The 21994-nt window shown below is 37.4% G+C and overlaps 1 protein-coding gene across 2 annotated transcripts in view; it reads left to right on the forward strand.

Moving 5' to 3' along the window:
• Positions 1 to 7592: 7592 nt before the first annotated feature.
• Positions 7593 to 21994, forward strand: part of TTC39B (tetratricopeptide repeat domain 39B) — a 38668-nt gene continuing 24266 nt past the window's right edge. For both annotated transcript variants that reach the window (XM_053465930.1, XM_053465929.1), the window contains exons 1-2: positions 7593 to 7767; positions 19213 to 19247. In XM_053465930.1, the coding sequence (XP_053321905.1) occupies positions 7723 to 7767; positions 19213 to 19247 (80 nt within the window). In that variant the 5' untranslated portion in view covers positions 7593 to 7722. The remainder of the gene's footprint in view (positions 7768 to 19212; positions 19248 to 21994) is intronic.

Genomic DNA, 21994 nt, shown 5'->3' on the forward strand with positions numbered 1-21994 from the left:
TGCTAAGGAACAGGTGATTGTGATTATGTCCTGATATGTAAAACTATCAAAGAGGGTTTACTTTCTTTTTCACATGACTGTAGATATTCTTCCATCTTGACATTCACTTTACATGAAAATACTTCTGAGGAGCATATTGTTTCTGTAGCGTATAAAATGTGTTATATTATCACACTGTTCTTAATGTCTGCTGTTGTTTTCCAGTAGAATTGAATATTTTGCCAGCTGTTTCTAGTTTTCCAACTGCCAAATCACAGCACTAAGAAAAGCACAGTCATTAAACCCACGCAATGATTATTTATATTGTGGAGAAAATCATCCCTTTGATCTACAAGCGATTGTAAATCAATGTAATTTTAGTTAGTCTTTACTTTTAACTCTTTGTAATGGAAGAAGTTCAGGGCTTTTTACTTCTATAACAAATCATTTCAAATCCTCTGTCTCTCCAATTGTTAAAATCATCAACATTCTATTTAAATATACAGTAATTACAGCATAAGGACAGCATTGTTGCATTATTATACCATAAATAAAATCTTGCGTCAACAAAATCCTCGAAACAATTTCTTTTTTTTTTTACTTAACCCTTATCACAAAGAATGGTGTCAACCACGGTCTGAAATCAATTGTGTTTTTTTTTCTATGTCAGTAATTGGAATTACCTAGCACATATGAGCAGTGTACGTGACTACTTAAACTACTTATATTTGTTAGGTAATTTCATTTAGCCATGGTGCATGGCTAGCCCAACTTCCTTGACTTGCTCCCCTCTCCCTTTGTGCTTGGTCAATATATAAATTTTGTCACATATATTAATTTACATTTACAAATGCTATTTATTAGGGTACATGATATTCAGCTTGAACACACTATTGCAGTATAAATAAGTAACATCACCGTGTTACATACAATCTCTGGTATAGATTTAGTGTCTATCTATACTTTCTAGTTGTCTTATTCTATAGCCAGAAGGGTTATAGGGAAGGGGAGCTTCCCTATAACAAGAGTGGTACCCAGTGGCAGAGAACCAGATAAATAAAATAGTCCAGAACGTAGTAACAGACAAGAGGCGTAAGAGATATTGTGCTCAGTCCAATCTGTGGTCAAGGCTGGCAATGGAGATGTAGGGTCAAAACAGGAAGCCAAGGGTCAAAACCGAGAGAATCCAATGATATGGGAAGGTAACAAGAGCGAGGATGAAGGTTATAGCGCTTCATCTCTGTGTACAAGGGAGCAGAATAAATCGTAGAAGCAAGCAACAGGCTGGGCTTTAAAGCCCGCAGGAGCAAGGAACGCCCCCGTTGTCCAGGCAACACAGGAATGGCTGATTACTGGGGACCTATGGAATCTGTAGTAGGCGGGTGTCCGCCATTACTGGAATTATCACATTTCAAATGTTGTGTGAGACTTCCTGCACCTCCTGTTTTTTGACTGAGCTCTGCAGGCGAAGCTATAGTGCATCCACTTGGGAGTGGAGAAGAACATCAGATGGAATTTGGGTTTTTAATTATTAATTCATTTTGTTACATGTTTTCATAGTGTTATGTTTAAAACAAACTAATTGCAGTGTCAGCAGTGCATCCTGGTATGCTCCATTTACTTTGAAGATAATTCATAAAACATCTAATCTGAATAATCGCCCAGCAATCCAGAAAATATTGAGTCTTCCATGTATAATTAAAAAATTAAACACAAATCCCAGATTAGCTGGCTTTCAGAAATCCAATGATTCTGTCTCAGGAACTCGTTAGTTTTAAACATAAATATCATTTCTAGAATACTGATTGTCCAATTCTATTTTCTAACATAATCTACATTGTAATTATTATATTGAGCCTAGACCATTATCTGCACGGGTTGATAGAATTAATATATTGTAATATAATTTTTTGACGGATCTTGTTCCAGATTATCTGTTTATTAATATGGGTTGCTTGGCAACTAAGCTTGAAATTTGATGCACCTCGCCCACACTCAATGCATTGTTCTCAATGCAGCGCTGAAATGTCTTCGTCAATATTGCAATACCATATGTGATGATTTTAAAAGCAGGTGGTGAGACACCATGAATTAATGTGTTTATTTATAGAATTCTTACTTTAAGAAGATACCATCAGAATAGTGTTTTGACTTTTCTTATTCAATATATAAGGCTATGTGCTATCAGCCACTGGACAGCACCCCTTTCATGGCATGTTGCAACCCCAGGTATCAGACAATGGCAAAATCAACCAACAAGAGAGATTGTAGAGAGGCACATCAAAATAAATATAACAGGAAAGGAAATTGTGGTCCAGCACCCCAGGGTTTATCCCTTTATAAAGAACAAAAACAAACTTGGGAGTAGCTCCAGACTCTCTCCCAATGGGTGCTGAAGCATATGGGGTCCGGTGCAAAGATCCACTAAGTACAAAAGGTCACAGGTCGCCAGCTGACACCAAGGAATAGAGAGGAAGCACCCATTGTAAAATGTATCAAAATTTATTCAAGTCCATAGACCATAAAATCAAAACAAGGGGTACATAGACAGGCATAGAATGGAAACACAGGCTAGACGCTTAACTCGTTTCGCACAAGGAAGTGCTTAATCATTCACGTAAAATCATCCACCAGGACATTAGAATGGTTGCAGGATTGATATGGACAGGATTAGCTATAACATAAAGAAATGTTACTTTATTGAGAGGATAGTAGATAAGCGGAATAGCCTCCCAGCAAAAGTGGTAAGGTTAACACAGTAAGGAAATGGAAACATGCATGGGATAAGCATATGGCTATCCTCTGGTTAAGATGAGACCAAGGACTGATTAAGGTTTGACTCTTTAAAACAAGAATAAAAAAGCAGCAAATGCTTCTTCGATCGATGTTTCGATCAACAGTGCCGTGAATCATAACCATACCTGGGAACTCTCCAGGTTTGACCGGAGATTGCCCGGTGAAGCACCGCTTGACATGTGTCGCTCCCCGCACATTTTCCCTTTAAATGGGAGTGTTTCCCGCTGACGTCAGCGGGCAGTCCTGGCCGCGTCCCGCAAGGGAGGGCTCCGGGTAGCCAGAGTCCAGAATTTCCCAGGTATGGTAATAACAGCACAGAAACTGCTTTATCCAATGCCAAAGTGTTTACATTATTTAGTGGTACAGTAGATTGTGATTCTTTTTATTTGTTATTGCCCTTTCAAGAATTATCATAGAAGCTACAAATGAAAATTTAAAATTATTAAAAGAGGGTTTTTTCATAAAATAATTTATGAGTAGAAACCATGCTACATAACAAATTATAAAACTTAAAATTGCCCTTTCAAGAATTATCATAGAAGCTAAAACTACTACAAATTCAAATGTAAATTTTTATAAAATAATTTAAGATAAGTAGAAACCATGCTAAATAACAAATTATAGAAAATGTTAAAATTAGGCAAATGCCCCCCAGGGAGGGATTATGTAATATGTATGTTCTGAATGCATATATATATATATATAAATATATATATATATATATATATATATATATATTTTTTTTTATTTTTTTTATGAATCTGTAAGTGGATGTGAGCATGTATTTGTAAGTGCTTTATACAATGCCTAAGTGTTAACATCTTACTCAGCGGGAGAGTGGATTGTGTAGCCATGTGATTCTTTTTAGTTGTTATTGCCCTTTCAAGGATTATCATAGAAGTCAAAACCTACAAACGTTCTGCAAAACATCTAAATTTCACAGGTATTGGAAGTTCATGGCTATGGAAATTTCAGATAACCCATAAGAAAAGAAGTAGAATATTATGTGGATTATTTTCTGCCTTTGTAGCCATCACACACACACACACACACACACACACACACACACGCTTCATAGTTAATGGCACAGATTAATGGTGCAGCTGAGAGCTATTCAAATGGATTCTCTTGCTTTATAATGCTCCTCATATTGTGCTTGTAGCTCTTACTTCTTCTTTTAGTAATGCTGTTATTTCTGTGGATAGAAATAACAAATTGTAAAATGCCCAAATGAAATTTTTGCATGAAGAAATAGCTTGGCCATGGACATTTTTCCTATTTACAGCCCTACATTAGTGCTCGGTGACTAATTTACTTTACAGAGGCTAATCGGCAATCCTATACATTTTTAAGTTAGACATTTTTGCAAAAGGTTAACTTTAAAAAAAAAAAATATTCCTGCCTTCTCCACCTAATATAGCATATGTCTCTTCCATTTTCCTCCCACCCAAATGTCCTGATTTTCTGGCACTGCCCCACTCCTGGTGCTTTTTCCCTCTTCCAAGTCCTATTCCTGGTGCTTTTGTTCTGATGATTGTACTAACCTTGGGGTTCAGGTATATTTCATTTGCGGTAAGAACTTTTCAGTTCAAGAAAAGCTTGTGTATATTTGTTAAAAACAAACAGAATGCTATGCATAATAAAATGTTAGTTATGATAGTAAATAGACGGATATAGAAAGCCAAAGCAAAATAGATTTGGCGATGTATGGCTGTGTGAACCTGGGTGGTACCCACAACAGAATGCTAAACAAATGCTTATCAAAGTTATAGCAATTATGGGTTGTGATCAGTAGCGCATATCAAGGTGGTGCAGTAGACATTGCGTATCTGGATTTCAGTAAGGCTTTTGACACTGTCCCACATAGAAGACTTATAAATAAACTGCAATCTCTGGGTTTAGATCCCAATGTTGTTGAATGGATTAGGGAGTGGCTGAGTGACAGACAACAGAGGGTTGTAGTGAATGGCGTATATTCAGAACAAGGTCTTGTTACCAGTGGGATACCTCAGGGATCTGTACTTGGACCCATTCTCTTTAATATTTTCATTAGTGATATTGCAGATGGTGTTGATGGAAAGGTATGTTTATTTGCTGACGACACAAAAATTTGCAACAGGGTTGATGTTCCTGGAGGAAGAAGCCAAATGGCAAACGATCTAGGTAAACTGGAAAAACGGTTAGAGCTGTGGCAACTGGCACTTAATGTGTATAAATGCAAACTAATGCACCTGGGGCATAAAAACCCAAGGGCAGAGTATAGACTATTTGGTACTGTCCTAATCTTAACGTGTGAGGAAAGGGATTTAGGGGTAATTATTTCTGAGGATTTAAAGGTAAGTAGACAATGCAGTAGAGCAGCGGGTAATGCTAGCAGAATGCTTGGTTGTATAGCGAGAGGTATTAGCAGTAGAAAGAGGGAAGTGCTCATGCCGCTGTACAGATCACTGGTGAGACCTCACTTGGAGTATCGTGTCCAGTACTGGAGACCGTATCTCCAGAAGGATATAGAAATGTTGGAGAAAGTGCAGAGAAGGGCTACTAAAATGGTTTATGGATTATAAAATAAACCTTACCAGGACAGGTTAAAGGATCTTAACCTATATAGCCTGGAAAAAAGACGGGACAGGGGGGATATGATAGAAACATTTAAATACTTAAAGGGAATCAACAAGGTAAAGGAAGATAGTTTATTTAAAAGGAGAAATACTACCACAACAAGAGGACACAAGCATAAACTAGAGGGGCAAAGGTTTAATGGTAACATCAGAAATTATTACTTTACAGAAAGGGTAGTGGACGCATGGAATAGCCTCCCAGCAGAAGTGGTAGATGTTAATAAGTCATTTAAGCAAGCATGGGATAGGCATAAGGCCAAGCTAGATATAGGATAAGGGCAAGTACTAAAGGAAAGTACTCAGAGGTTGGGCAGACAGGATGGGCCTACTGGTTCTTATCTGCCATCACTTTCTATGTTTCTATGTTTCTATCACTGCTAAAAGGCAAAGGGTGACTCTGATAACCACTGCTAAGAATAACAGCAGTAGTAAATCCAGTATACAAGTGGAAAAAAACAAGCAATATCCAGTAACAAAAGTTTAGTATGGAAACAGCAGTCTTCTCACATGAATAGCAGCTACATCAGTTTTGATAAGCCACACTTTATCTGTAGGGAAAATACATTGAACTCATTTGAATTCATGTAAACTTGTAATTGACGAGGCAGCATGTGAACAAAGGTCTCCAATGTTTCAGGTAAATTCATTTCTATTATGTGCCCTCAGCATCTTTGTTCCATGCTTTTCAGTAAACCAACTGTAGATTTCCTGGAGCTTGATGTGTTGTGGAATTTTATGAGACCATATACTTCTACTGGGTTGACTTGAATCAGTGAATCGATGCACTGTCCCATCAAATAGAAGAGCACCCAGGGTAAAAGTTGGATGGAGATGTACCGTAATAGTCGTCTGTTTATTCAGAAATTGTTATCAATGAAGTGTAGTCGGGCAGCCAACAATATAAGGAAAGTTAGGGCCAAGTAAGTCATTCAAGTAACAGATGACGCAAAGGAATGGCCGCATACAGCCAAGAAGCTTGTGTTCTGAATGGGCCACATTTATATAATAATTTGTGTCTACCATGATCAAAAATGACATTTATCCCTTGCAAATACCGTAGCATTTTTAATACTGTAGCGGTTTTAAAAATAACTAAAAATGATTTTCTGTATAACTCGTCTGATGATTCTAGAAATCTGATGTTATCGTAATTGATTTTCTTTTATGTAAGGACATGGAGAATTGATTATATTTGCAAAATCTGAGAAAAAAAAGACATTGACAATTATTAGAAATTATTAAAAGAGGCTTTTTATAAAATAATTTGTGAGGACTTGGTTGTATATTAGGCATGCAGGAATCCGGGAAACCATGCACATAACAAATTATACAATTTATCACTTTTATAACCTTTTTCCTAGAAGGTTAAAAAAACTCTTTAGCTTCAATAAATGAAATGATCATTAAAAAGCTGCATTTTTGTGTTTACCCACATTTTTCTTTGTCTTATATCAAAATCAGTTTCGATGATCTGAAACATCTAAATATGACAAATAATCAGAAAATAGAAGAAATTGAGAAGGTGCAAATACTTTTTCATAGCGCTGTACATTGAGGCAATACGAGTTCTTTAGCATGAAGATATTTTTTATTATTGCCTATATAATACTAGGTTATGATTTTTTGGCTGACTGCAAATTGCTACTGGTTAGGTTAAATTCTGGAAAACGCCATCATTTAACCATAAAAAGTTCTTCGGAAACTTTGGTAAACCAGGTTAAATTCCAACGAATTGCAATGAACACTTCATCCTAACGGAATGTATTAGAACTCTACGCATCACAGTATAATTCATTACACGGTACAATGGGAGTTATGTACAAAAGCGATCTTATCCTCATAACAACCATCACTTGCAACATTCTTTTAGTTGCTATGGGGATAAGACCACTTTTGATTATATACATAATCCAAAAGGGGCTATGGTAGAGTGAACGACGCACTATATCATATAGTGTCTATATTCAATTATGCAAGAAAATAAACCTCCAAGGAGTGAAGGACTCGGGTCAGTGAGCTGCTTCTGTAGTAACACCGGTAGGAGAGGGTAGTTCGAGGCTGGAAGTGAAAGTGAAGCTAATTCTCAGCCCGCGGCTTGCTCTTATGCGGGAAGCCAGCATTTTAATATTTTATTAGTAGGTGTGTCTGAGGGAGGGGGAGATAGATCGGGTGCACCCTAGAAAGAGGAGGAGATTGAGGAAACCGGAGCCTTAGTGCCCCGATCGTGTGTGCGAGCTCCGAGCAGCCTAACCCTGCTGTGAACTGCCTGCCGTACACGTACAGAGAGATCGCTCTTCATACATCGCTCATCATCTCAAAGGAAGGAAACATGGCGTACGTGGGCAACGGCACTGGAAACGAAGCTGCCGATGAGGTACATGTTGCATGTACATATATTATATATATATGTATATATATATATATATATATATACACATGGGGGGGTCATGCTCATATCGTAGCAGGGAGCTGTCAAACCAAGCCATGCACCGTGCAGGGAGCTGGGGGCGGTGTGATACACAGAGGATGCATATGCTGTCAGTGTCTTATGGGGGCGAAGACGCTGAACACCGTTTCGATTTTTTTTTTTTTTTGGTGGATTCATGGCGGCTAAGGGGTTACGGTGGGGACTTGACGGTGTTGGGTTTCAGTGGATAGTGGATAGGGGAGCGGGGAAGACGGCTGGTTAAGGCTCCTCCATAAGAGCACCTGACCTTTCCTTCCACACCTCTGTGCCTTAGGCAGAGGCAGTAGTAAAGCAGTGCACTCGCCGCTCCTATACATAGGAAGTTGTCTGGGTAACAGGTGGGGAAATAGAAACAAAAGTTCATGGTGTGGGTTATTCAAGTGCATGGAAAATAATGTGTCCTCCCACCACTGATTAGTCACCCTGGGGCATTGTACAGCGCTACGGAATATGGTGGCGCTCTATCAAACAATACATTTAAAAAAAATCATTTACTAGAAGCCCTCTCAGGTCTTACAAGGAAGGTGTGTACTGATGTCCTGGTATTACAATAAGCTTATGATGTCATGCGTTATATATTCACAGAGTAGTGACGGGCACATGATTGTAAACCTCCCTTGGGGTTAATGTGTAATCTTGCAAGTGACAAGTTGGATCTATAATAAAAAGTGTCTTTATCTCACACACTGATACATTTTATTTTACAAACATAGGAAAACTCAACTCATCTTGCAAAAGCAATCACAGTACCTTTACTAACACAAGGGACAACTTTGTAGGTATTAGTAATTATATATGGTTATAATTATAATATATAATTATTATATAATTATTATAATATATAATAATTATATAATTTATATATATATATATATATATATATATATAATTATAATGAATTTCAGGGATAGACGGAATGGATAGGCGACACGTTTTGCTCATGTGAGCGATCGGACTGATATATCAACAGTATAATTGATCCTAAATTGCATAAGACCATTAAAGAACTCGGATCTGGTCAGGGGTCTTGGGGCAATTGTAGAAGCCAAATCCACCCATACGACAGCAGTATAAATAGACTTGTATGCAAAATACCCTTGTAAATATGTTTGGGGTTAGGTGACTGGTTAAAAAAAAAAAAAAAAAAAGGAGGTGAATCACTTTGTTTATTTAACTTAAATTCAAATGTTCGCCTTCGCTATGTATAGTACATGGCACTAACATGGCTCAGGTGTTCTGTCACTTGGGAAGCTGACAAAAGCTCTTGAGAACGTTCCAGAAATGTTATTTCAAGCGGCATTAAAAAAAACAACGTAAGAGACAATTTCTGAATCCGGTAATATGGTCGTGATCGCGCTGTGGTCAGAACCTGTACTACAGAATCTTGTTGTCAGGGTGACAGGAGGCTCATTACGAGAACAGCAGGACCTGCTGGAAGCCATCAATGATGCCAATCTGCTGCTGCTCGTTGTCCTGATCTGCGACCACTTCCTCAAGCTTTAACGTTTTATACAAAAAAAAACCAAGGCGGACACCACCCCTTAATTCTTACACACCGAAAATATATATTTTTTAATGTTATGCGTGTAGGTAAAGGTGACATGCCCTTATAAAGCAGGGGAAAAAAAGGTAAATCAGACATGTTCTGCTGCATTTCCGTTTTATGGCAATCCAAGTGATAATGGCCTTGCTTTTACTATCTTTATTGATGTGTGAAGCTGTCTGTGCTTGAACTAGCAGAAAACATAAAATACGTTCATTAGTGTAATACAAATGTATTTAAGTATATTAATATCAGCATATACCATTTAACATGTTCCATAGTACAGTTTTTTTTTTTTTTTTAACTCTTCAAGAGTGCAAACGTTTAACACTCTGATGTAAGCATATAGTGAAATGCGTCGGCATGCTCTTGGAGGGTCTCGATCATGGAAGGACCCTAATATTACAATGCTGCAAGGATTGAGGTCTGGAAGCTGGGTCACAGGAACATTTAAACAAGGAGAACGCTCCAAAACAGTACCAGATCCCAAAAATCCAGTGCCCTACATATGCCTATTTTAGAGAGTGATGTTTATTCTCCTACAATAGAGACCTAAATGTTATAAATTAAACAAATAAGAAGAGGAGACTATCATAAATTATGAAAACATAGCCTTTTCTTGGTTCTGCGCTGCACTTTTCTTGTTTTGACACATTTTCAGTTTATGAATTGAAACAGTGCTTAAGCAGAATGGTTCTGGAAAGCATTTAATGTTGAAATGGTTTACGCTCTGTCCTTTTAACCATGCTTTTGCCTGTTGGACTGTGTTTTTCAAACACGTAAGTTTACGAGGTTTATAGAGACAATATATATATGTGCTTGTATGTATGTATGTATGTGTGTGACATATACGGTAATTATTATTATATCCCAGCTCTGCCGAGTGTTTCTTTGTGAGATAGATCGCAGAGCTGCATTTGATGTTAGTCTTCATCATGAGTGATGCCTCTAGAGGAGAATTCGGAGCATGCTGTAGACCTGGTGTTTTTGCCTGCATTAAATGTAATATTTGGACATTTCCATTTAGGGGTGTACTCCATTTAGGGGTGTACTCTCTTTTGTTGCCAAGGTTTAGACATTAATGGCTGTGTGTTGAGTTATTTTGAGGGGAAAACCAAATGTACACTGTTATTCAGGTTGTACACTCACTACTTTACATTATAGCAGAGTTTCATTTCTTCAGTGCTGTCGGTGTACTCACTTTTGTGTGTGTGTGTATATATGTATGTGTATGTGTGTCTATGGTTGCATGTACATAAAGTGACTTGCACTTGAGTCACTTTATGTACATGCAACCATAGTTCCTCCATATGCTCTGATTAGTTTCCTAAAGACCTCTGTTGTCTAAATTATGAAATATTGGATGTGTTTTTATATATTTCTTTGTACAATAAAATTATATACTTTTTAGAATATAAGGGCTTGTGCAGAACTCTTTTCTTATATGGTATAATATATATATATATATATATATATATATATATATATATATATATATATGTGTATGTGTATTTTAGTATTTAAAATGCATCACTGACCTTGTTTTCTGATAAGTGCCTTCTTTACATTATTTGGAGCAGAAGGATTGACCTCCCCATCGGTGCCCTGTATTGCCTCCCCTAGTGGCTGGGTTCTGGATTAATTTGCTAGTTTGGATTGCCGTGGTGGGTCAAAGGGAAGCGGCCGAGCAGCTCTGCAAATACATGACACAGGAAATAAGAGCGTTAATGTAAACATAATGCGAGTATACAGAAATATTTAAATTACATGTTGCGAGGAGCAGATGAGTGTGTAACCATTTTAATAATTGGCACCACATAAGGTTATTCTGATAGCTGGATATAGTGCACAGTTTAAAGTGATTAGGTATAAATAGTATGAACGCGTTTCCTTTTTAATTTATAGGGTAAACGTGTCTCCATAACCGTTAAATACAAAATGTTCAGTATTGTAACGCTTGAGTGTTACATTGAGAAGTCCTGTTAATCCTCATCCTGCAGTGCATCAAAAAAGTCTGGCATTTTTAGGATCTCTCTTACTAACTAATCAAACTGTGTCATTTGGTTGAATAATGGCACCGCTTTCACGGCTTTGCACCAGATTGCAAGCTTCACCCTTTACCTCTAATATATATATCCATGAGCACTGCAAACCTCATTACGTTTATTCCTATGTCAATGCTGCTCTCTTGGACTCAGCAGCACACCTACATTTTAACCCTTTGAGTGCTATGGGATCCTGAACCAATTTTTATAAATAGCTGTCCATGAGTGGTGATCTGGCTACTGCACCTCTTACCCGGGTTTTGTCTAAAGGCTGTCTTGTACAGCGGGCAATTTCTTTCAAGGGATCCATGTATAAAGTGGATATAGAGGCAAAAAGTGATCATTGTTGACCTTATTTGCTTTCACCTACCCAGAATTCATTGTGGCTGTGGCAGCACCATTGGATTTGTGGTGACAAAACAAGCCTTCTGGCTTGTCTGGTAGATGTGGATGAGCATTTAATAATGCTTCTACTCCTATATCTATCTAATTTTTTTTTTAATTATTTATTTCAGCATTTATGATATAATTTGGTAAAAGGTTATTCATATTATTTTGCTTGCTGCTGATTTACAGTTTCAGTGTTTGTGAACATGCTGACCTTGCATTTGTAAATGATTCTTGTATGTTCTTCTCATTTAAAACAAATATTGCCCCTGGCTAAAAGTACTTGAGATTGAGAACTTTAATAGGAACATTCACAGTTTCTTCAAACCCTATTATTTCAACTAGATGCTTGTTAAATACGTGCTAACATGTATTTGCTTGAAGTGATTTATAGTGGATTCACCTGCGTTTAGCATCATGACATTTATTGTATTAAAACTACCTATTGCTTGTGCTTCCGGTCCTGGGCAGACTTAACTTTGTGTAACTTGTAAAGCTAATCAACAACTACATGGAGTAGTTAATTTCAAGTTAGCATGATGGTTCTCACTGGTAAATACAAGGGAATTGTATTTTTGGGATGTTAAATGCATACCTCTCAACAGCCCCACATAGCTGCCCCCTGATTGGGTCAAAACAATCAACCTGATCTACCATGATGTAGCTCCTCAGGTACTGTGGGCCACGCTTCTGAGCATGTCCTCCTTGCCACACACCCCAACACAGATGTTTTGGACATCTGAAATGTTGGAGGGTCTTTGGCTCCATCTCTCTGTAGACAAGACTTGACAAATCCAAGGAGCCAGGTAGCCATGGCATCTTGAATTTTAGATCTGGCTCCTAACATTTTGTGATGATTTCTATGGGTACCCCTCTTTCAGGTTCCTCAAACACCATAAATCTGTCTGTTTCCATGTTCTAACCTTCTACACAAACATGTCCAGCAATGTCTATATAAATAAGATGAGCTAATGTTTTCACTGCACCACTATATATCCATAAATATAATGTAATCTGCACGTTCAAAGAGTGTCTTGCTATGGCAGCTTCTTATACACTTTTTTTTCTTTTAATATTAAAAAGGGCCAGGACAGAAGAAACATACAATAGGTCTCTGATATTAACTAACAAAGTATAACCTGGGGGTATTCCATCAAAATTAAAATTAGAAAAATGAACTGTGAATGCAACAAGTAACGGCTTGCTTGCCTGTGAGATGCACAGCGATTCCTCATGGCCACAAAGGAATTAGTCATTTCCAGCTATGATGAGGGTTAACTTTAACAGTTTTTAATGTGTGTAAAGATGTATCAATAGCATCGGTAGATTTTCAGGTAAAAAGTAGGATTTCTACTTACAAACATTTTCTATTTTTATTTTATTGCATTTATTTCACAATAAAGTCATGTGCCATTTTCCAAGTCTGTTTTTATTGGTAAATCGTATGGCGCTATTTTAAATATATAATATTTGCAGGAAGTTATGGTTTCATAAGTGGTCATGTGTGGTGTGTTTTTTTTTTTTTTTTTTTTTTTTTTTAGTGTGAATTCATTATAATTATGTAGGCATAGCTGAAATACACAGAGGGGTTTTAAGTTTACCCCATTGCCAAAAAGCTGCATTTAATTTCATGATCTACTAATTTGATGGTCATTCTTCTGTTTAACATCAATGCAAGTGTTACGCCATGCTCTTTCATATAGGATCAACTACAGTACAACCCGCAGATAAAATCCATTGTGAATTGTTTGAAATGCCCTGCCTCAGTACAGCTTAAAGTCCTAATATTAATCAGGGCTTAAGAAGCACATGACCATAATCATAGATAATGTGCTGCTAGCCTAAAGCCTCAAATTCCTTCATAAAGTTATGCTGTTGACATGCTTAAAATCATGTGCTGAATGTATGCTGATCAATATTATTGATAAGCATATCACCAATGTATACAAGCATCAAATCAATCAATTAGATAGTGGGGGAAGAAAAGAACAAGATCCTGATTTAAAAAAAAAACAAAAAAAAACTAATGGCTTCAATTTAAAGGTAGCTTAGCAGAAGAAAGCCAAGTATTGTCTCAATTTTATGTACAAATATTAAATATTTTCACTTATTTTTGTTTTTCTTCCTAAATCAAAAAAATATACACTTCTCCTATTACTGAAAAGCAAATGCTGCACATGTGAACCCGACTAGGTTAGTTATTGAGGGGGGGAAAAAAAAGCAATGTTTTCTAATGCAAGAGCACTGTTCTCTGCGAGAAGGTGACTGGTCATAATTACTTTTGTCATTCTGTACCACTGACTGATCAGCTAGGAGTCTCTGTAAAAGGTTACATTTTATTCCAGAACACCTCTGTGGAATTTCCTGTCTGGAAATACTAGTCAATTTTCTCAAGGGTGGCCGTTCTGCCAAAATCTGGTTTTATATGTTTTAATGGAAAAAGGGAAAAATTTGCGTTTAAAAGTGTTAAGTAGCCTCGTTTCATAGTAGAAAGTTTCTAGTTGAGATCTCTTGATCTGGTTTCAAAGAAAGCAATTCATTGCAGGCCTAGTAATTAAATATTGCTGTTGTCACACATTAATGATGGGTCAGAGAAAGGGGCTTGTGACCTCAAACATTAAAAGCAATTTTTTTTTAGCCCCGCCCCCTCTCCCCGGCTTTCAGATTTGCCGGAGGCATGCGTATCCTTTTGGCATCTATAGGACTTTTAATCCAATTTGTTGGCTATTAAACATTGCTAATACATCGTGACAGCAAAATCATATTATTTAGTTTCACATACATGAACACAGTTATTCAATGGATGGCATTCATCTACCATTATGGCCCTTCTTTGTTGAAACACTAAACGGTTGTAAGGAGAATATCTAAACTGTAAATTCTGCTCATTCAATAAACAAATAAAAATGTAGTAACTTTTACCTCGTTGCATTCGGATATTAATCTATTAATAAAATGTTCAAATATTCATTCCATATATGGCATTTAACAGATCAGGTTTTATTATTTCTAGCGTTTTTATATACATTTCTAGCAGGGAGACCTGGATAGGCACATGGCATATTGCCATGATTGAATCATAACAATAAGCACGACTGATTGCATTTGTTGAAATTTTTTTAACTAGAGTGGGGTCCTTTTTTAAATTAGATTTTGTCCATGTTTCATAATTTTTTTTTCCCGAGACTTTGAATTGCACTGACGTGTTCCCTGCCCTTGGGACAACCCTGACATACTTTGTACTCTTTGGTTGAATTATTTTATTATTTTATCTGTAAGCAACTCTGCAAATTTCCTCCTTCCATAAAGATATGTTTCATTAATGTTTAATTGTTAAAAAGTTTCTTTTAACTAAAAATTTCCTCATGGCATTTGATAAACAATATTTTATAGAACTGGTTAAATAATTTAAAACTGTTCCTAAACTGATATGTATGTTCCTGGAATTACTTTAGTAAGTTGCAGTTCATATCTCCATAACTCGGGACAATAACTCTTATCGGTCTCACCCTACTGAGTTATAAACCAATCAAAGCATCTGATAAAAAGTGAGCTAATTATGTTGCTAAAGACATCCTACAGTGATCGCTGCACGCAAATATTTGACTTTACACCCTCAACTTCGAGATTGAAAGGCATATCTTTATGCCGAAAATAAAAATAATAAACCAATTACTGATAGAGATTGGGTAAATGGTCACCTTGACATGTAACAGATCAGTGCCCTAATGTCCTCCATAAGGCGGATGCAGGGCTGCCTGCCTCCTCCTCCTCCTATGGTGGAAATCATCTAATTGAGTGCTGAGAAACCAATTGGAGCAACTGTTGTTGCTTCTTATTGGCAGGTCCTCATTCTCTAGCCAAGCAGGGCAGATTCCCTCGCACCTGATTGGCGGCTTTACCCCTCGTGCCCTATTCCATTCCTGTGTCATATGATGATACAGAAATACTTTAAATTTCCCTTTTTAGGCACCCAAACAAGGAGACACTTTTGCTGTAACTCTGGGTGCACCTTGTATATGACCCTTGTTACGTTTACAGACTACCCTTTTCTCCACTGCTACTATGATTTTGACCCAGGCTATCTTTGACTTCGAGTTGTCTTGAACCCGCACAGGCAGTGAAGTTTTGGTGCTAGCGGAGTACTCAGAGGTTCAACTGAATGGGAAAGGGGACTCTCATAGGTGAATACCTTACCATTAGCAACAGATTGGAGACCTTGACTGTGTACACCTTGAGGCTTAACCTACAAACTTTACATCAATGCATTAGTGAATGATTTCCTATTGAAATCCTCTTGGTAAAGTCAGATTTTTATATTTTCTGTGGAGCCCAAATTTAACCTGCATAACACTGTAACCTATGCCGATTGGGGCAAGGTAACTAAGCTTCCTAATAGTTTTAGGAAATCACCACTGGTTTCAACAATGCCTCCGCTGTTGTGAGGGACCAGGGCACTTGTGGGCACCTTGGGGAACTTTGAAGTCTATGTGGGTTGACTGAACAAACACCATATTAACATTCATTTGCTTGGCTATTTGATTACAATCTAAAACAATTACTTAATGTGAAAGTTTCCAGTTTGAAATCAAACATTAAAACCTTCCTAAGGAATGCTCCATGCATGTAGCAGCTAATGTACAATCCTGATAGGTAGTGATTGATGTTTCCACCTGATGATGAACATGCTGTAACACAAGATCCCTTGTTGTTCCATTCTAAAACGTGTTAGGGTAGAACTTTGAAAGTAGTCTTATTACCATTACAACTGGTGGAAAGTTCCTGGTGACTGGACCATACCACTGGCTGCATTGAAAATAAGACCTCTTTTCAAACCAAATGAATGTTAATATGGTGTTTGTTCAGTCAACCCACATAGACTTCAAAGTTCCCCAAGGTGCCCTGGTCCCTCACAACAGCGGAGGCATTGCTGAAACCATTGGTGATTTCCTGAAACTATTAGAATTGCTTTTTATAACAACCCCATTTACATAACATAGCATTTTATAACATAACACAATATATTCCTTAACTTGCCATAAGTTAATGGAACCTAAACTTGTTTCTACTGTATATGGCAGCATAAGCGCTAGGAGCCTGTGAAAGGCTGCTCATTATGGAAAAAAAAAGACATACTAGGTTGCAAGTAGTCTGTCAATCTTAAATGTTGAAATATACGGTACATTTGAAAACGGTGCTGTATACATTTTTGCATCTTGACTGGATTTTACTAGTTCCCTAAAGTAACCAGCATGGAAAGAAGTTTAGATTTCAATCTAGTCCCTAGAACAATATAGTAGTTGTAACTAAAGATCTACATCCTCTTAATCATCTTGTATTAGCAAGCAATGGGTTTCTGTGTTCTGCGTTTTATGGGAATAGGACACAGGATGTTGCGTCAGATGCTTAGTTTAGATTAACATTCTTTTGCATATTCTGAGGATTTGTGCAGAATGAGGATATATATGAAAAAAAGAATAATATGAAATGCTATAATGAAATATTTCTTACAATTCGAGGTTGTGAGGTAGGGTTAATCATGATTTTGTGAGAGACTACATCAGAACGTTATTTCAGAATGCCTTTTCGGAGTGGAAATTCCCATGGAGGGACACGTTATTTCCATTCGAGGATGGGCTGTGTGTTGTTGCATATAGGTATCCAAGTCTTGTTTCCTCTTGTAAGACGCCAAGATGTGACTGATTGCCAAACTTATTTGTATGCCAGCTGCATTAAAATTTATGGGAGCCAAATTATTTGCAATAATATCTATTGAGGAAGACATTGTGCCCAGCCCAGAACAAGAACAATAATGGAATTATAAGAAAAAAAACTATAAATGTCCTTTTTATCTGCAGACCTGCATTCAGTTGTTTCTGTCAGTCGGGGTATTTTGGGTGACTTTCGTTGCTCAAACACCACACTAGACTGAGTGACTTTTCATAACGCATTTGGGATTATCTAAAGTTTTCCAGCTTTTGAGGAAAAGTTAACCTGTTCCATTTATCTTCCTTTTTACTTCTCAATATTCGGAAAAGTGATAAAAAATTTCTCAGGTCTAAGGGTACGGTCTAAGGGTACTTTGCAGTTCATACCGACTCATTGGGTAGAAAAGTATATTGATTTTTGTTTTTTGCTTTGTAGCACAGGTAGCCCGAAGGAAATAATTCAGTATCCAAACAGTGTTTCTACATCACTACGCAATAACATGATTTCCATTCTCCACTGATCATGGCCAAGTCTCGGAGGAATGTTCTGGGCTGTGTTGAACATGCTGTGTTAGGTTAGAATGCTAGGGCAAACACAAATGTTTCAGTGCTGGAAATGTGCCTACAGCTCTTAAATACCGATCCAAAATAAACTGAACTGCACCACTGAGGAGTTATGCGGTAATGAAACACCAGTCACTATGGTTAAAATATATAATTACCATATGATGTTTTTAACTAAGGCACTGCATAGAGCATCTTTTCAAATGTGGTCTCATTAAATTTTGTCTAAAAATAGTTAGGGGTTTGATCATCCCAATCTTGCATATGGGTTCTTGACTTTCAGTGCAGATGTAAATGACATCTGGGAATATTTCTTTTGATTATTCTCGCCATATTACAGGATGTGTGTATATAACAGTTTTAGAGTAATATTTTAGGCTTGTGTCTAACTAGATGCCGTGCTGTATGCTCATTTGTGGACTCCTTTGTGTACATTGTATACTGTCATGGCATAAAGTGACTACACCATCACAGGTTGGAGTGGTCCATTATCTGCCTGGTTATAGTACCTGGCTTTGGACCTCACCTGTCTGAGAGGATGATTGAGGCCTAGTTGTAATGAGCTGTAGATCTGTTATGGTGACACTAAGCCTTCCATGGGGCATGCATGGATGTGATCCAGGTTTTTTACATTACATGTGTTATTGGGGGGGCCTGGCCCTCCTCCAAAGCTGCATCGACCGTGGTCCCCATGATGGAGGCCCAGGCCCTGTTGAGTAATTATTCAGTCGTGCTTCTGTAAATGTTAAGAGTATGCCATATGATTGATGAAAGTGTTAGGCAAAACAGAAGAAATTATTTTGTAGAATGTGTAATTTTTCTGCTGTTTCTTCAAATCCATATGTAAAATTGCAGACTAGCTTTAATATGACTTGAGTGTTTGTCCCATTCAAATTATGCTGTTATGATTTACTAATGAAAGCATCAGTCATATCATATTTTCCGTTCAGATCTTTGAAAGTATGTTCTTTGGTAATAAACTAAGACGTATAGACTAAAGAGAATATAGAATGATTACCCTTTGACAATCTGGTTTGCTCTTTGTAACGTTTTCTACCGCTCAGACACTTGTAAATATGAATATTGTGTTTTTTATTTATTACAGGAAAATTTTGAAGATGCTTTTGAAAATATCCCAGTGTGAGTATAACTTGACATCCTTACGCTTTATATTGTGTAAACGTGTTTTTATTTTTTTCAGCTTTTTAATCTGTTTCAAATATCTTTTAGTTATTTTTTTTTTACTTAACCTTAGTTGGTTTTCACATGCAGAAGGATAATTCAGTTTATAATCTAATGGATCACAGTTGCTGCAGTAAATCCATGCAGGTGCCATGTGTCCTAGCAGCATATCTATTCTTATTGTTTGAGACACAGAAGAGTGTATTCACCAATACCAGACTTCAACATGAGCCAAGCTAGTAAAACCTCACTTTAAACTCACGGGAAGGGAGGAATGTTTGGCAAGTATGGATATCAACTCGGCTGTAAAATGCTTGGAGTACAGTTATGGTTAACGTTACTGTCACCCTTCAATATTTTGTATGTCATGTAAAAAATCTTCAGAAGTAATTGGAAATACACATACTTTGTATTACGAGAAGCTAAACTGGGGGAAAACTCACTTTAAACTCCTGGAAAGGGATGTATGCTTGGCAAGTATTGATATAAGCTCAGTTGTGCTATTAAACTGTTGCCTCTGGCCTGCACTGCTAAACAGCTCTACTCGTATTTCAATTGTCCATAAAATATTTCCCAGAACCTTTGTCTTTCCACTAGGTAAGTTTTATCAAAGATCAGTTATGCCTTCTTATGGAGTGGGTCCTCCTTGGCTTTCGACCATAAAGCTCTTGTTGGTTTAGCGTGTAACATATGGCATGTGTTGTTGCAGGTCAGCCTGTGTGTGGATGTCTTCCGTTTTGTTTCTTCCATAGAGCACCAAGCTTAGACTTCACTGATCAATTTTCTTTTGCTGTTATGCTCCAAGAGGTTCTTTAGAGTTTAATAAGCAAACTTTTTTTTTCTTCCCAAATTAATTTTAATTCTTCAAGAGTGTGCCAATAATCATGCCATGACAATGTTTACATTTTTATACTTTTTTTTTTTAATTTTTATTTTCCTTTCATTTCCCTTTAGTTGGTTTATACTGTGCTGTTTTATATCAATTGTATGAATGCATATAGAACAAAGCTGTTTCATTACACACTTTTTTTTGTAAAATACAAAATATGAGGGTCCAATAATGCCTTGAGTTTGCCTTAAGGATAGATTATACAATGGTAACACAGCACAATAAAACCTTTTTTAGCTACAGAAACATATTCTATATATGAACTGTAGGCCTCCAGTTTCCAAGCACTGGGATTAACCAAAATTTGTAGATTTTTATTTACTGTATTGGCCTGATTATAGGCTGTACTCCCCCCCCCCACACACTTTAAAAACTGAGGGCCTATTATCGGGGTTTAGCGCAGGGATTTTTTATTTTTTTTCTGTATCATTTAGCCCTGCTGCAAGCTCCTCTCTGGCAGCTAGTGGATGTCCGCACGATACAGACATATCCCTGCTGCTGCCGACACTTCCGCCGGGGCTTCTATGAAGGAGCACCGGCGTTGCATGACCTTCCGGTGCTCCACCATTGAAGCCCCGCGGAAGTATCGGACAGCAGTAGCGGAGGCTGTCTGAGTGCATCGCGCAGACGTTCACCGCCTGCCAGAGAGGAGGATTCCCTGCAGCGCTGCAGGAAACCTGTATCCTCCTCTGGTAGCCGGTGAACGTCTGTGCGATGCATGCAGAAAACTTCCGCTGCTTCCGGCACTTCTGCCCGTGGCAGAGAGAGGTTGTCTACGCGTATCGCGGGGGGCATATGTGTAAGTAAGGTGCATTATGAGCAGGTGCTCTGCAAGTAAAATGGATTGAATTGTATTACGTAAAAATTCAAAGCATGTCATTTTTTTCACTCCTTACCGACTGTTACATTGTTTCCCTCATCTGCTGCTTTGTATAAAGCTGGGAGCATAGCGTATGGTAGGACATGCATGAGCCACATACAGCTATTTTCTTATCCAGGGATAGACAAAATGACCGTGTAAAGACACCAGTGTCTGTGGCAAGGTTTGTGATGGTCCATTCAACATCATTAAACCTACTTCCACAGACCCCATTAAATGTCGACCATGACCAATGTTCACAACATCCATAATAGGTACTGGTGAAATAGTTGTAATTTAAGGGTGTTGTTCCATGTAGATATTTCCTTGACATCACAGAAGGGGCTCTTGTAAGAACGCTCATCCCTATCACACAGAACACCCCACGTAATCACCCTCACTGGCTATCACTGTACAAATGTTAATATATAAAGCTTTGTTTAACATGCAGGTAAATTAACTGGCAGGTGGGAGTTGCTGTAGTCAGTCAGACTGCTGTGATATAATACATATGGGAGGGCTTTGGGGGAATGACAGGGCTCTGTTTCTAGGCAACTGTAGTATTTGAATAAACTTTTAAACAATTTTTAATTAGAAAAACAAAATACCACCTATCTTACGTAACTATCATATGTAAACATACACCCACAGTCAAAAATGAGACGGCTATGTGGCAGAAATGCAGGTAATGGTTATTCAAATGGAGAAATGTATGGATGTATCCAAATGAATGGGAGCATACAGGGAGTTTAAAATGCCAATCCACACATACAGAATCTACGTTTCAGACATCTAAGGGTCATGTGTATATAAAATCTATATATATATCATACTGAGAAAAACAAAGGCATGATAATAAATATTCTTTTTAGGTCTTTCATATTCATGCCTTTGCTTTTCTCAGCATTGTATGTATATATATATATATATATATATATATATATATATATATTATAT

This window comes from Spea bombifrons, chromosome 1 (assembly GCF_027358695.1).
Source record: "Spea bombifrons isolate aSpeBom1 chromosome 1, aSpeBom1.2.pri, whole genome shotgun sequence".
NCBI classification, from domain to species: Eukaryota; Metazoa; Chordata; class Amphibia; order Anura; family Pelobatidae; genus Spea; species Spea bombifrons.